The 13453-nt window shown below is 38.9% G+C and overlaps 2 protein-coding genes across 3 annotated transcripts in view; one reads left to right on the forward strand and one right to left on the reverse strand.

The window, feature by feature from the left end:
- Window positions 1-13453, reverse strand: part of LOC147867130 (uncharacterized) — a 93240-nt gene that overhangs the window by 35244 nt on the left and 44543 nt on the right. The window lies entirely within an intron of this gene.
- On the forward strand, window positions 682-8236 carry LOC147867135 (phosphoribosylaminoimidazole carboxylase, putative / AIR carboxylase). Of its 2 annotated transcripts, XM_087314906.1 has the most exons (12): window positions 682-700; window positions 785-1075; window positions 3694-3912; window positions 4367-4478; window positions 4590-4652; window positions 4752-4890; window positions 4978-5033; window positions 5519-5592; window positions 5678-5825; window positions 6665-6838; window positions 7111-7198; window positions 7584-8236. In XM_087314906.1, exons 2-12 carry the CDS (start codon window positions 789-791, stop codon window positions 7697-7699), a joined length of 1476 nt encoding a protein of 491 aa, XP_087171032.1. In that variant the 5' UTR covers window positions 682-700; window positions 785-788; the 3' UTR covers window positions 7700-8236. The 2 variants fall into 2 exon arrangements, with proteins under 2 accessions (XP_087171032.1, XP_087171031.1); XM_087314905.1 differs by lacking the exon at window positions 682-700 and having other exon boundaries at window positions 728-1075.

Genomic DNA, 13453 nt, shown 5'->3' on the forward strand with positions numbered 1-13453 from the left:
GGTCCTTGATAGTCCCACTCACATTTCACATGCATGCCTGTACATTATTTCATCATGTCGACTCTAAATGTGTAGATCGATAAAGAATTGATGCTGAAGCATACGACAAGGACTTAATTTCTTTTTGTCCAATTGTGAGTTTATGTTGCATTTTAATAATGATGTGAAAATATAGTTGTATTTTGGTAATTTCGTCGAAATTGCAAGGGTATTATGCTAATCTACAACAATATAGGGTATTATGGTAGTTTACAAGAAAAGAAAGCATTGGGGTTTTGGTTGTAATTTATAGGAAAATGTACGAGACATGTTATGCGAATTTATACGAAAATGCACAGGAATTTCGGCAGTTTACAAAAATGTAGGGGCAGTCTCTCGATATAAAAAAAATAGGGATAATTTGGTAATTTACGCGAAATGTGGGGGGCATTTTAACAATTTACAGAAAACATACGGATACTTTGACGATTTATAGGAAAGCGCAGGGGCATTCTGGTAATTTAGAAACATATATAGGGGCATTTTGGTAATTTACACCAAAAAATGTGAGGGCATTCCGGTAAATCGGTTAAACCAGAATTATTGTTTCGAAAAAAAGGAAAAGCAACGAAGGAATTTTTGTGAACAGATATGGGTTAGCCTGTGTGGGTGGGTTAGGGTTTCTGTCGAGGTTTAGAGTGAAAGGAAGAGCAAGACAGAGATTGTATCAAACAGTGACGAGCCTGTGGGTTAGGGTTAGGGTTTTCAGTCGAGGATTATTTTAGAGTGAAAGGAAGAGCAAGACAGAGATGGAGTCGTCTTGCTGCCATCTTCCGCAATTTCTGAGCTCTGGCGACCTTGTAACTTCTTCAACCTCCTCCTCCTGCTTTTTTGCTTCTTCTTCAAGACCGATTTCGTTTCAGCGTATCTTCTGCAATGGCAACAGCCTGATCAGAAGCTCTCCACATCGTTGTCAACAACAACAACAACATCATCATCATCATCATCATAGTCGTCGTCATCATCGCTATAAAATGAGTACTTGTGCTGATCATGTATCTCCTAGAGCCGTTTCGAACGGTGAACAACAGACATGGTACCTCTCCAAAACGCATCCATGCTTTCTCAGTTTTAAGTTGATGGTTTTGCATGTTTTCTTTCTTTCTTCTTGTTCCAAGAAATTTTGCAATTAATTCAGTTATTATACAAGCATTTTGCCTTCCCTGAACAAGAGTTAAAATCATTTTTTTCACATACATGGGTACAAGTACAATAGACTTGAAGTGGTATTATATGGTGCTCATATAATTTGTAATTTAGATGATAATTTGTGAATTGATAATCTTGAATCTTGTGAACGCCATTTCTACTTTGGAGCTGGGATGAACTTGGTGACATAGTATTCTACTTGGGGTGGATGTCGGTGCATTGTTGATTGTGAGGAATGGAGGTTTAACATTGGTTCTTCTGCAAGTTCTTTGATGAGTTTTTGTAGTCAACGTGTTTTGTATTTTCTATATGCTTGTATAGGTGTAATACAAGACCGAGTGCCAATGTTTAGGTCAAATGTTGGAGTGTTTTGTTGAAGCTATGATAAATTAAAAATTACTGCAGCCATACTCTTTTTCAGTAGCTGCAATGATTTCTACTTCTGTGGAAGAAAGTTTACGCTGTCTTATTTCTGAAATTGCTATGATACTGATCCTCCAGCCAAAGTAAAGATGAAACCTGTTGTGGATTTGCCTCGTGTCTAAGTTGCCATTTTAGTCTCAGTCACACCATCCATGTAGGCCAAAATGTTCCGACAAGTTTCCTTGATGATGTCCATGTTTGAGGTACCTTATTACTTGTTGTAATATATTCCAATGAGCTGATCTTGATTTTTCATACATCTTAAAGATATCTCATGATAACAAATAGATCAAGTTTTCTACAGTAAACAGTGTATCATATATTGTCTAGTTCCACTTCATGAGGAATTGCCTTCATTTGTTCTATATTTCTTTTTTATTGAGAATTTATCTGAGCCTAGTTTTAGACCATGCGTGGAAGGAATTAATGCTGGTTTGCAATCCATCATGTCATGCTTCGTAAGTATACCTCCATACCTATGCTGTGGCAAAGTTGATGGTGCTGAATCTTGTTGAAAGTTCTAATTTGACCTATTTGATGGTTTCAATATAATTGCGAAGATATATTATGTCATCATCATAATTGGTAACATAGGATCTTCAAAGTATTGGGGTTATTCTATATAAATTACACTAGGTTTCCATTTAGAAAGGCTGTTTGAATGTCTAGTAGATGAATTAACAGGTTTAGATGATACAAATACCTAGTAGAACACAAAATGTTGTCACTGAAAGTATTGGAGAATAATTAGAAGAGCTTCATGTCGATGTAAGGTACGTCATGGTTGAGTTTTCTTCTCAGTAGTTATTTTTGTAAATTTGACTACTTTGTGATTGATTAATATCGATGTACCTTTTTCGTTAGTAGAATCCATTTTTGATCTCATTACCACTTCCTATTGAGGTTCTTCACGTCCTTGATAAGCCTTTATTCATCGAATCATCCACTTATTAGAGCATACTAGCTATGTGGTTTGTGACTTGTTTTCATAATTGTCGTGAAATTTGAATGTCTAGAATTGGGTGAAAGCTATCTCGAGTAGGAGATCTTATGTGGGTATAATTTCATGGTATGGTGCTTCATTCGAGGGTGGGGTGAAAGCTATCTCGAGTAGGATATCTTATGTGGGTATAATTTCATGGTATGGTGTTTCATTTTTGAAGGTTGGATAAGGTGTTTGCTAGGTTTTCGGTAGTTGGATTATTTTTGTGACAGGTTGAGAGAGTAGATTTCATGATTTAGGAAGTAAAAGAGGAAGTGTGATTAGTGTACTATGATTGTGTGTTTTCTTGCTTAACTTGGATTAGCAGTATATGATACATTTATTTTTGATGTTTTTATTCTTCTTCTGTTGCTCAATAAATAAATATTGTTCTTAGTAGATCTATGTTTCTTAGAACTCTCATTTTATATTGTTGCCTTTTTTCTTCTTTTTTCAGAAAATGTTGCAAGTAATGCGTATATCATGTGTTTTGAACCTCCTAGTTTGTTGCCCTTTTTTTCCATCTTCTCAAATAATGTTTTAGGTAATATAAATGTGATTTGTTTAGCCTCTCAATTTGCTGCTTTATTCTCAAAGAAATGTTGTTTCCTCCTCTGTTTCAGAAATGTTGTTGGCAATTTATATATGATATGTGTATATCATGTGTTTTGAACCTCCTAGTTTGTTAGAACTCTCTGTTTCCTACCTTTATAGAAATGTTGCAGGCTATATGTATATGAAGTTTGTTAAACTTCTTTGCTGATTTTTTCCTCCATTTCTTCAAGCAAAATTGCAGGTAATATTTATATGATGTTTGTTAACCTCTCCGTTTGTTGTTGCATTTTTCCGCTTTTGTTATCAAGAAATGTATTGATGTTTGTTTAGCTTCTCTGTTTGCGGCAAGTATATAAAGTTTGTTGAACATCTTAGTATGTTATGGCGTTTCGTTTTTCTTTCAGGAAATGTTGCAGGCTATGTATATATAAACATTGGTTTAAAACTCTCATTTGTTACCTTCAAGTTTTCAAGAAATGATTTAGGCAATATGTTTGAACATGAAATTTGTTAACTTTCCTATCATTGATGATGTGAGAAAACAGCATGGAGATATGTAGATCTCCCGTTGGATTATGCGATACCATCATAGGGGTTCTTGGAGGAGGACAACTCGGCAGGATGCTTTGTCAAGCTGCTTCTTCTATGGGGCTGAAAATAGCTGTTCTTGATCCTGAAAGAGACTGTCCAGCTAGTAGTATTGCATACAAACATATTATTGGTAGCTTTCGAGATACAAGTACTGTTCGGAAATTCGTTAAAGAGTAATACTACAGTTTTTATCTCTTTCCTTTTCTTAATGTTTTTAAATATCGGAAGGGGATCCTCATGTATTTCATGTTGTTTTAAGACACCATGCAATACATGAGCATCCCAGCTTTAAAAGAAAAGAATTGCTTTGTAAACATGAGATTTTAATATGTTTAATGATGTTTTAATGAGTTTTTTAAAGAAAAAATGGCCCAAAGGTTTTTTAAATATTAGCACAGGAAGATCACGTGTATTGTGGCGTTTTAACTAGTTCCAATAGAGCATCATGTGATGCATGAGCATCTCAATATTAAAGAAATTCGTTTTTGGTCAAAATGATTCTTATAAATAAGAATGGGATTTTCATATGTTTCATGGCATCACATCGTTAAAAGACATTTTATTTTATCCAAATATTTCTAGACAAAAACAAGTGATGTTCATGTATTTTAGATGTTTTAATGGTAGGTGTGGAGTATTGACCGTTGAAATTGAGCATGTTGATGTCAACACACTTGAAGAACTTGAAAGAGAGGGTATTGATATCGAACCGAAGCCCTTCACTATACGCATTATTCAGGTGCAACCTCCTGTGCAAGATCACATATCCTGTTGTGTTCTTAAAGTCTTATGGACCTTTTTAACGTCTCACAGTTTGCAAGAAAGTACTTACAATGATGCAATAATGCAGGACAAATATCTTCAGAAGGTACATTTCAAGCAACATGATGTCGCACTGGCTGACTTCCAAAAGGTCTGGATTCACTGCTTAGTTTGGAATAATAATCATTACCGCCATTTCGGTGTGGAATGCCGCATTTTAGTTCTCAATGACAATATTTATACTTTACAGATAGAGGATTTACAAAGTGCGGAGGAAGCAGGATCTCTATTTGGTTATCCCTTGATGGTGAAGAGCAGATACCTTGCATATGATGGACGTGGAAATGCAGTGGCTCATAGCAAAGGAGACCTACTTCAGGCTATCTCTTGTAAGCTTTCATGGGAATGTTAAGGTATGTATTCATACATCATTTTTTAAGTTTATAATACTAAAACACCAGGAATGTCTATTACAGCATTAGGAGGATTCGAGCATGGTCTATACGCAGAAAAATGGGCTCCGTTTGTCAAGGTACAGATCATATTTGATGCATTTGTGTAGAAAATTTTGACCTGATGCAATGAGTGAGAAACAAGTGCACTCTTTGCACTAGTAGAGTTAACATGTGGTTAATCAGAGTAGGATGAAAGCCATAATATCCAGAATTTCTAGCACAATGCCCACAATACAGTACATTCTATTTTCTAGTACAATGCATGGATTTTCTTCAAATTCTCATGCATTTCTAGTTGAGCCGGTGCACTTTGTTTTCATACTTCTTTGGCTGTTCCTACTTGTCATAAATATTTATAAAATCAGGATTCATTGAATTGCATTCACCATTGCAAGTAGCTATAAATAAATATTAAATTGAAATCATCTCTTATATGCAAAGCAAAAATTGTTGATTGTTGATTAGAAATATGTACTTCTTATGACTGTATATACATCATTAGAACAATAATCACGAGACATTTCTTCAATTTTATAATTGATTATATTTGTGTGAATCTTAGGAGTTGTCTGTCATGGTAGCAAGGGGAAGAGATGGTAGCTTGGACTGCTTTCCCGTCGTCGAAACCATTCATAAGTAAGAGAAATCATTTAATAATATTTATATGCTTTCCTCACTGTGTTTTTTTTCATGTGAATATGTTTGGTTAACTCACTTGCAGAGAGAACATTTGCCATATTGTTGAGGCTCCTGCACAAATATCTGAAAAGGTGGCTCATACTGCAATTCAAGTAGCAAAGGCAGCAGTAGGATCTCTTAAAGGTGCTGGCATTTTTGGTGTTGAACTGTTTCTGCTTGCAGATGGGCAGGTACTATAATTGAGCCACATTGGCTCCTTTCTATTTGAACTGAATTTCATATTTGAATTGTGGAAGAGTTTCCCTATATTTGGTTCTCCTTGAGTACCTACGAGTGCTGCTGCTATTGTCATTAGATGAGTCATGAATAATACTCAAATTGCTCATCTATGTCAAGGGCTCTCACGAACTGAATGGGGTTACACCTCAATGGGCTTAGGAGTGAGGCCAGACAGTCACGTATTCAATTCCTCAACACGATAGAAATCTAACATTGTTGTAAGTTCGTCCCAGGTGGGATTTGGCTGAAAATACAGGGTAATAAAGAGATGGCTTACGACTAGGGTAAAACCACCAGATATCGAATGCCAAACCTGTTCAAAATGCTGAAGTGACCAATAGTTGCATCCATGCGTATCTAGTGTAATGTCTGGTAAAATAAAGTAAAATCTAATGTACCTAACCTAGGTAGCAGACCTATATAACTAGGCTGCGACAATGGATACAAGTAATATGTGGCTTATAATGTGTGAAACAAATAAATCTGGGTAGATAGGTCATGGTTGGATCAGACCCTCAACACTCTCATTGAATGATACCGCATAATGCCAATACTCCTGAGGAATGGTCAATCTCTGGCAATGATTCTCTGCAATGTAAGAGGGTGATGTCTTTTATTTGATCATCCAAATTATTTGGGATGTTGGAACAGGTACCAATGTGTCAATTGCACCCTTGTTCAATGCGTTAATGTATTACCAGCGATTTATTGTAATGTTTCTTAACACCTTTATGGAAAAGAGAGTTTTGCAAAAAATAGAGCGGCAGAGAGATTAATGGTCTTTTTGCAGGTTCTATTGAATGAAGTGGCCCCTCGGCCACATAATAGTGGACACTATACTATTGAAGCATCTTATTGTTCCCAGTATGAGCAACATCTTCGTGCTGTCTTGGGGCTTCCATTAGGCCTTTCGGCCATGAAAGTTCCTGTAGCAATAATGTACAATCTCCTCGGTGAAGATGATGTATGCTCCATATTTTCTTATATGGTTTTTCAGTGGGTGCATAGAAAGCATTCATTTTTGTTGCAATCTACAAAAGTTGTATTGAGCATCATTTTTTGTTTTAATTCAGCCACCAGGCGGATAGTGTGGTTTATTTATTTTTGTTTTGTAAGAGTAATCTTTGTTAGAGGAATGCAATATTGTTGTCCATTGCAGTGCATGTTTTTTCTAAGCTTTTGTGTTTTGTGTTTAGGATAATCTCAAAAAGCATTTTTTTTCAATTCTTATTATAGGGGGAAGCAGGCTTTGCTATTGCTCAAGAAAAAATGAGAAAAGCTATAAGTATTTCTGGTGCAAGTGTTCACTGGTATGGGAAACCAGGTTGGTATTCTAGTCTGCTCTATTATTTCTGCGATCTCTTATTGTATACATGTTTGTGTACCACATGAGAAAATATTTGTGATTTTTAATTCCCAGTTGAATCTCGTTGAATTTTGTCCTCACTGCCCCCTCATTTCTTTTTTTTAAATGTGAGTGATCAAAAGCTTATATTTTTCTACATGTGCCATGCAGTCTAATTCTTAATGTTTATTTAGCTTGTTTGCCCGTATTGGCCAGGGTGCTGAACTTTTCCTGTTTGAAGTTCCCTTCCATTTTAAAGATTTGTTGTGCTTTTATCTAGAAATGTTTGCTTGTATTGTACAGAGTTTTGACTTTTCCCTGTTGGATTTTAAACATTACCTTGATATGCATTTGCATCATGCAGAAATGAGAAAGAAGAGGAAGATGGGTCATATCACTGTCGTGGGCCAATCAGTTCCTGTTGTGAGGAACAAAGTGAAAGCGATTATCGGAAATGAAGCTCCAGATTCCTGGTCTTGAGGATACCCAAAAACAGGGAAATTTTCCATTTACGTGCCAGAGTCCATAAAAGATCATTGGATGCATCTCTCTAGACTGCCAATTTCGTCACATGCATGACTAACTAACTGCCCACAATGCCATTCATTGTGCTTAGTTGGAGACGAGTGTGTCAACGATGGCTTGGTTGTTCCATTGATGTTGTGGGTTCCTTTGAAGAAACAACGTACAGAGCAGATCACACATGTCTTCGGACCTATGATTCTTCCACATACGTGACTAACTGATTGCTCACAATGTCATTTGTCGCAATTACTTGGAGATTGTGTGACAATGATGGCGTGGATGTGCTGTTGATGCTGTGAATTCCATCAAATAACAACATACATTGTAGATCAAAGTGGTGAGTTTGCATGGGCGGATCAATCACCGAATGTCATTTGTCAAAATTACTTGGAGATTGCGTGACAATGATAGCCTGGTTGTTCCATTGATTTAGTATTCCTAAAAGTTACAAACTCTTTTGTCTATTATACAAGTTTTGTCAAAGTTACAATGCTTGATTGCAGATTTTTTGAGTTTTCATTTGAGGTTGTTTGTAAATATGTAGGAAATAAGCATATTGCCAAAGTTAATTTAAAGACAAGTGGATGGTGGAGAGGCAAATGCAAGGCCCATGATGTGGCGGTGGTGTGTTGTAGATATGGCTTGGTGTTCCATCTTGCATTTACAGTTGAAGTATTTATTTGGAGGGTCATGATTGACCCTTTAGAGATGCCTCGAGAAAGCAAACTATTGTTGTTGGAATGTGTTGCGTGCATTGTTTGCACGATATGACCGTAACATAGTAAGCATTGAACTTCATACTTATCAAAAGCTTATGAAGGCATTGGGAAATTTTTGCATGAATATGTAATTAAGTGTTAATTAGCTTCTTCTATGATAGGAGGGTGCTAGTGAGAAATTGACGCGATCCCCACCAGGAAAGTGAGCGGTTGTGATCCCCATTGAAATTAGAAGGTGAACAATTGAAATCGGTCCTCGCCAAAGGAAAGTGGAGCCAAACTTAAACCAAAATGAAAATGGAGTGCAAGCAAACAATGATTCGATTCCCACCAAGAAAGTGAGTAATTGTAACCCCCATCAAAACTGGGAAGGTGAGCGATTGAAATCAATCCTCATGAAAATCGTGATGCAAAACAATACTAGATGATGACAGTGACAATGAAGAGGACGGAACAATGATGACAATGAAAGACCATGCAAAGTAATGTTGATAATAATGAAGGTTGGGCGAAGTAGCGTTTGATGAAGACAACGAGAGCTGTTGAAAATGATGATGTCGAAGATGAGGCAACGAAGATGATGATGAGGTGGAAACAATGACTATGACTATGGTGACGATGGTGTCTCTAGAAGCAATGACGACTATGACGACAATGTCTCTAAAACCGAGGATGTCGATTATGGTAACTCTGTAAGCAAGGATGGTGATGATGGTAACTCTAGAAGCAAGGCCGATGACGACAATGGGTGATGCTTCTAGTGTGAAGAGTTCCGAGTCAACGGTTGGTGTATTTGTGACAATATTAAGTGTTGGGTCCTTAAGAAATACCTTTTGGACACTTTGGTGACATCGATGCTTCTATATGGAGTGAAAGTATGGGGTGGTAGCATCCCTAAATCTACTTGGAAAGAGTTTGAAAATGTCCAAAACAATTTTCTTACAAATTTTCTATAAGCTAAAAAACAAACACCATACGTCCTTGTCTTCCTTGAGACGGGATCACTTCCCATTGAGATCATGGCCATGGAACGGGTTGTTGAATACATGGTTAAGGCTCAAAAAAGTCCCTCACATCGACTTCCTAGAATTGCATGGGAAGTAAGCAAATAGATCCAGCAAAATTTTGTGTTCTCGTTGGATGCAAGATATAAAAAAGTGGTTTTGGTAGATGGTAGTAACACATTTGCTTCATGATGCATTACTAGATTCCTATGTAAACAAGGCTTTTTGCAATGCGAATGTATCATGATATAGGAAAAATGTGGAGGCTCACACTTCACACATTATACTACACATGTTGAACCTAACTACAAAATCGTATTCTTTGCGGAACTGGGAAATCGTACACAACGATACATGTTAGAGCCCATTCTGTTGGTTTCCATTTGAACCATTGTTTCCATGCAACTTAGCTTTCATGCATTGTGATGTGAGATAGGGCGTTGGTGCACAAGTGATGAGAGTGGTCGACGATGCACACTTTGCCTTAAACAAGTTTGATAGTTTAAGTTAAGTATCACACTTTGATACAATGTTCTACCTTTAATCATATTCGACCATGCTTTCCACACATCTTTGACCAAACCTAATCCTTGCATTAATTTCTCTCACAACCATAATGTGCACTCTCGATTGGAACATTCATTGGTACGATTCTTGAACATCGAGAGTCACTACTCACTTTTACACATATAACGTGAAATGTAATATTTTTAATCTTATAGGTCATATTTGACCACTAAAGATGATAATATAATCTCTCTCTCTCTCTCCCCTTTGGTCCCATCTATGGGTTATCAGAGCCGGAGTTGTATGCGCTTCGTGTATACATCGACAAAAACACGACAAAAGGGTTCATTCGCCACTCAAAATCTTTGGTTGGGGCACCAATCTTGTTCATCAAGAACAAGGATGGCTCCTTGTCTCCATGTGTCGACTATTGAGGACTTAACAAGGTAACGATCCACAATCACTACCCATTACCATTAATTCCAGAGCTCTTGCACCACCTTCGGATCAGACAAGTGTTCTCAAAAATCGATCTACAAGAGGCTTACAATTTAGTGCATATCTGTTCGGGAGACGAATGGAATATGACATTCCAAAGTCAATATAAGTTGTTCGAGTATCGTGTCATGCCAATTGGTCTAACCAACGCCCCTACCATATTCCAACACATGATGAATGATATCTTTTGGGAGTATTTTGACCAATTCATGGTGGCCTATTTAGATGACATTGTCATCTATTCTCTGGATCTCGACACCTATTAGCAACATGTCTGCTTGGTGTTAAGACTTTGGGAACACAATCTTTATGCCAAATATGAAATGTGCACGTTCGATTCAACCTTTTGTGGAATTTCTGGGGTACATTGTGTCCCCCGATGGTATTTCCATGGATCAATGGGAAGTGGCTGCAATTCAACAATGGAAACCTCCCACCTAGGTAAGAGATGTTCAATGCTTTCTTGGTTTTGCAAATTTTTGTCGTCGATTTATTAGAGGGTTCTCCAGTATTGTGCAATTGTTGGTTGCTTTCACTCGTAAGGACCAACCTTTCTATCAGACGTTGGTAGAACAAACTGCATTCATGTTGCTTAAATTTGCCTTTATGACCGCCCCAATACTCCTTCACCCCGACCTAATGAAGCCATTCATAGTGGAAACAGATGCGCTAGATTATGCTATCGGCGTTCTCCTCTCAAAGCTTGACAACGATGGGGTACACCACTCGGTAGCTTATGACTCGTGCAAGTTCACAACTCCTGAAATCAACTACCCAATCTATGACAATGAACTTGCAATCATTATATATGTTTTCGAGGAATGGAGGCCTCACCTAGCTGGGGCCCACCTAACCGACCACAAAAACCTTCTCTATTTTACTTCTACCCGCACCTTGAATCATCGACAAGCTCAATGGTCAAATTTCTTGCCTGACTATCACTTCGAAATCACATTTCGTCTAGGACACACATAGCAAAGCTGATGCCCTTTCTAGGTGGCCGATGCTAACACCTTGCCCCGGGGACAAGGCATACAACCAACAGTCCCAATGTCTGTTGACACCTAGCCAAGTTCAAATCTTCGCAACATATGTACTCCAAGACGAGACCCTCCTTGTTGAAATCATCACGACCACTTCAATCGATCACTTTGCTCAAGAAATCAATGCATGTTTCGATGACCTAACTCATTGATCACATCGACATGACCTTGAAAAAGTTTCCTTTCGAGATGGGTTACACCAGGAACAATCTAGTCTACGTCCTGGAAGGGTTGTGCCAAGTTTGCCTCATAACTGAATGCCACAATGGTTCGCTTGCTGACCATTTTGGGGTCGCCAACACTTTAGAACTGATCTCTCGGACCTATTGTTGGCCCCAACAGTGGAAGCTAGTCAAAGACTTCATCAAGACTTGTGACATCTGTGCTCGATCCAAAACAACCCATCATCGCCCATATGGACTACTTCGACCTCTCCCACTCCCGGATCAGCCGTGGTCATCCATATCGATGGACTTGATCATCGACTTGCCACCATCTAAGGGACATGATTGCATCATGGTAGTCGTGGACTGATTTACCAAAATGGCGCATTTTATACCATGTTCCAAAGTCATCTCAAGCCTAGAGACAATGAATCTAATCTTAGCGAATGTTGTGTGCCTCCATGGGTTACATGTTGACATTTTCTTCCATCATGGTGCACCATTTATTTCCCATTTTTGGAAACGTTGTCGTGGAAATCCACGCGTGCGTGTCGGCTTGGGCGGGACCACGGGGGTCTTTGACTAGGGAGTAAAAGAAGGGATAAAATGGGAGCTTAACCGAGGCACAAAGCCACAATATGATTACAATCACGGCCATATAGGCCGGACTCAAGCACAACTAGAAAACCTAACCGGATAGGAAGAAGAACTAAACCGTAATCGAGAGGAAGGAAAATGATATGAAAGGGGAACCTAAAACCGAAACCCTAAAACGAAATAAGGATAAGGTGAAGAAGAAAACCTAACGGTCTACCTCTAGCGACAAAATGACGACCCCTTCAATGGTGACCCTGGTGGTCCTGTCGTGGATCCTACACGTACTCATGGAATACTGGGACAATGGTCTGCCTTTTCCTTCCTTAGCTTCTTCCCTTGAGAAGTCTTCAAGCACCACTGGCCAAAATCCGGTGTCGGTTCTAGAGCCAATGCTCTTCTCTTTGCCGACACGAATGCCAGTCGGCGCCGAGTAATGGACGGTCTCTACGTGACGCGCCACAGTCTCATCCATCAGTATTTTCATCCCTCCTCAACCGATGTTCATCTCGAGGGGCTTGCGTGTCTCGCTTGCATGTACCTGACCGTTCCATAGGTACATGACATTGCTCTTAAGTGCGTCGGTGAAGTCAGCACACTCCTTTCGAATGTGATCGATAACATCTCAACTCTTCAAGAGCCGCGCTCCCGGATGACCCTTCAACCACGTTGGTCGGAATTGGGCCCGGCTCGAGCCGTCTTCTTGTCTCATTCGATAGAGCTGGAATCTCCTCCGCCATCCTTCTCGCAGCCAAGCCGATCGACGATGACCCCTCATCATTCCAATCCCTCCGTTTGTCGAAACAACTGCATATTCTCTTAACTACAACCCAATCGGTTGTGAGGCCGTCGTCTGTCTCGAGGAGGAGACCTACCTTTTTGCGATCACGCGAGTCTATCGATTTTATGAAAAGAAAGACCTTGCTCGTATTGAGCACGGTTCATTCCAACGCCGAAAGACAGTGCAAACCGCTTCTTAAATTCCTAGAGAAGCGTTGAGGTGTTCCTTCCTTTTTTGGGGCTCTTGACCCACTCCATGAGCCCCCATTTCGACATTCGGAGCGAGTCGTTGATGTCGTACCTCTTGAGGATTTGCTCCTCGAACTCCGACCAGTTACGAAAGTTGGCTTTTATTTAAAGCACCTTCGCGTGGATGCTCAGCGTGATGACTTGGGGAAAT

This window comes from Azolla caroliniana, unplaced genomic scaffold (genome assembly GCF_043228905.1).
Source record: "Azolla caroliniana isolate FFs.n. ecotype wild unplaced genomic scaffold, voAzoCaro1.0.p SCAF_2, whole genome shotgun sequence".
NCBI classification, from domain to species: Eukaryota; Viridiplantae; Streptophyta; class Polypodiopsida; order Salviniales; family Salviniaceae; genus Azolla; species Azolla caroliniana.

What these genes read in the sequence shown, in the direction of transcription:
- LOC147867135 (XM_087314906.1), top strand. Translation starts at nt 789, where the DNA reads ATGGAGTCGTCTTGCTGCCATCTTCCGCAATTTCTGAGCTCTGGCGAC. An exon ending in AACGGTGAACAACAGACATG is followed by an intron (nt 1,076 to 3,693) that starts GTACCTCTCCAA and finishes GTGAGAAAACAG; the next exon opens with CATGGAGATATGTAGATCTC. An exon ending in TCACTATACGCATTATTCAG is followed by an intron (nt 4,479 to 4,589) that starts GTGCAACCTCCT and finishes GCAATAATGCAG; the next exon opens with GACAAATATCTTCAGAAGGT.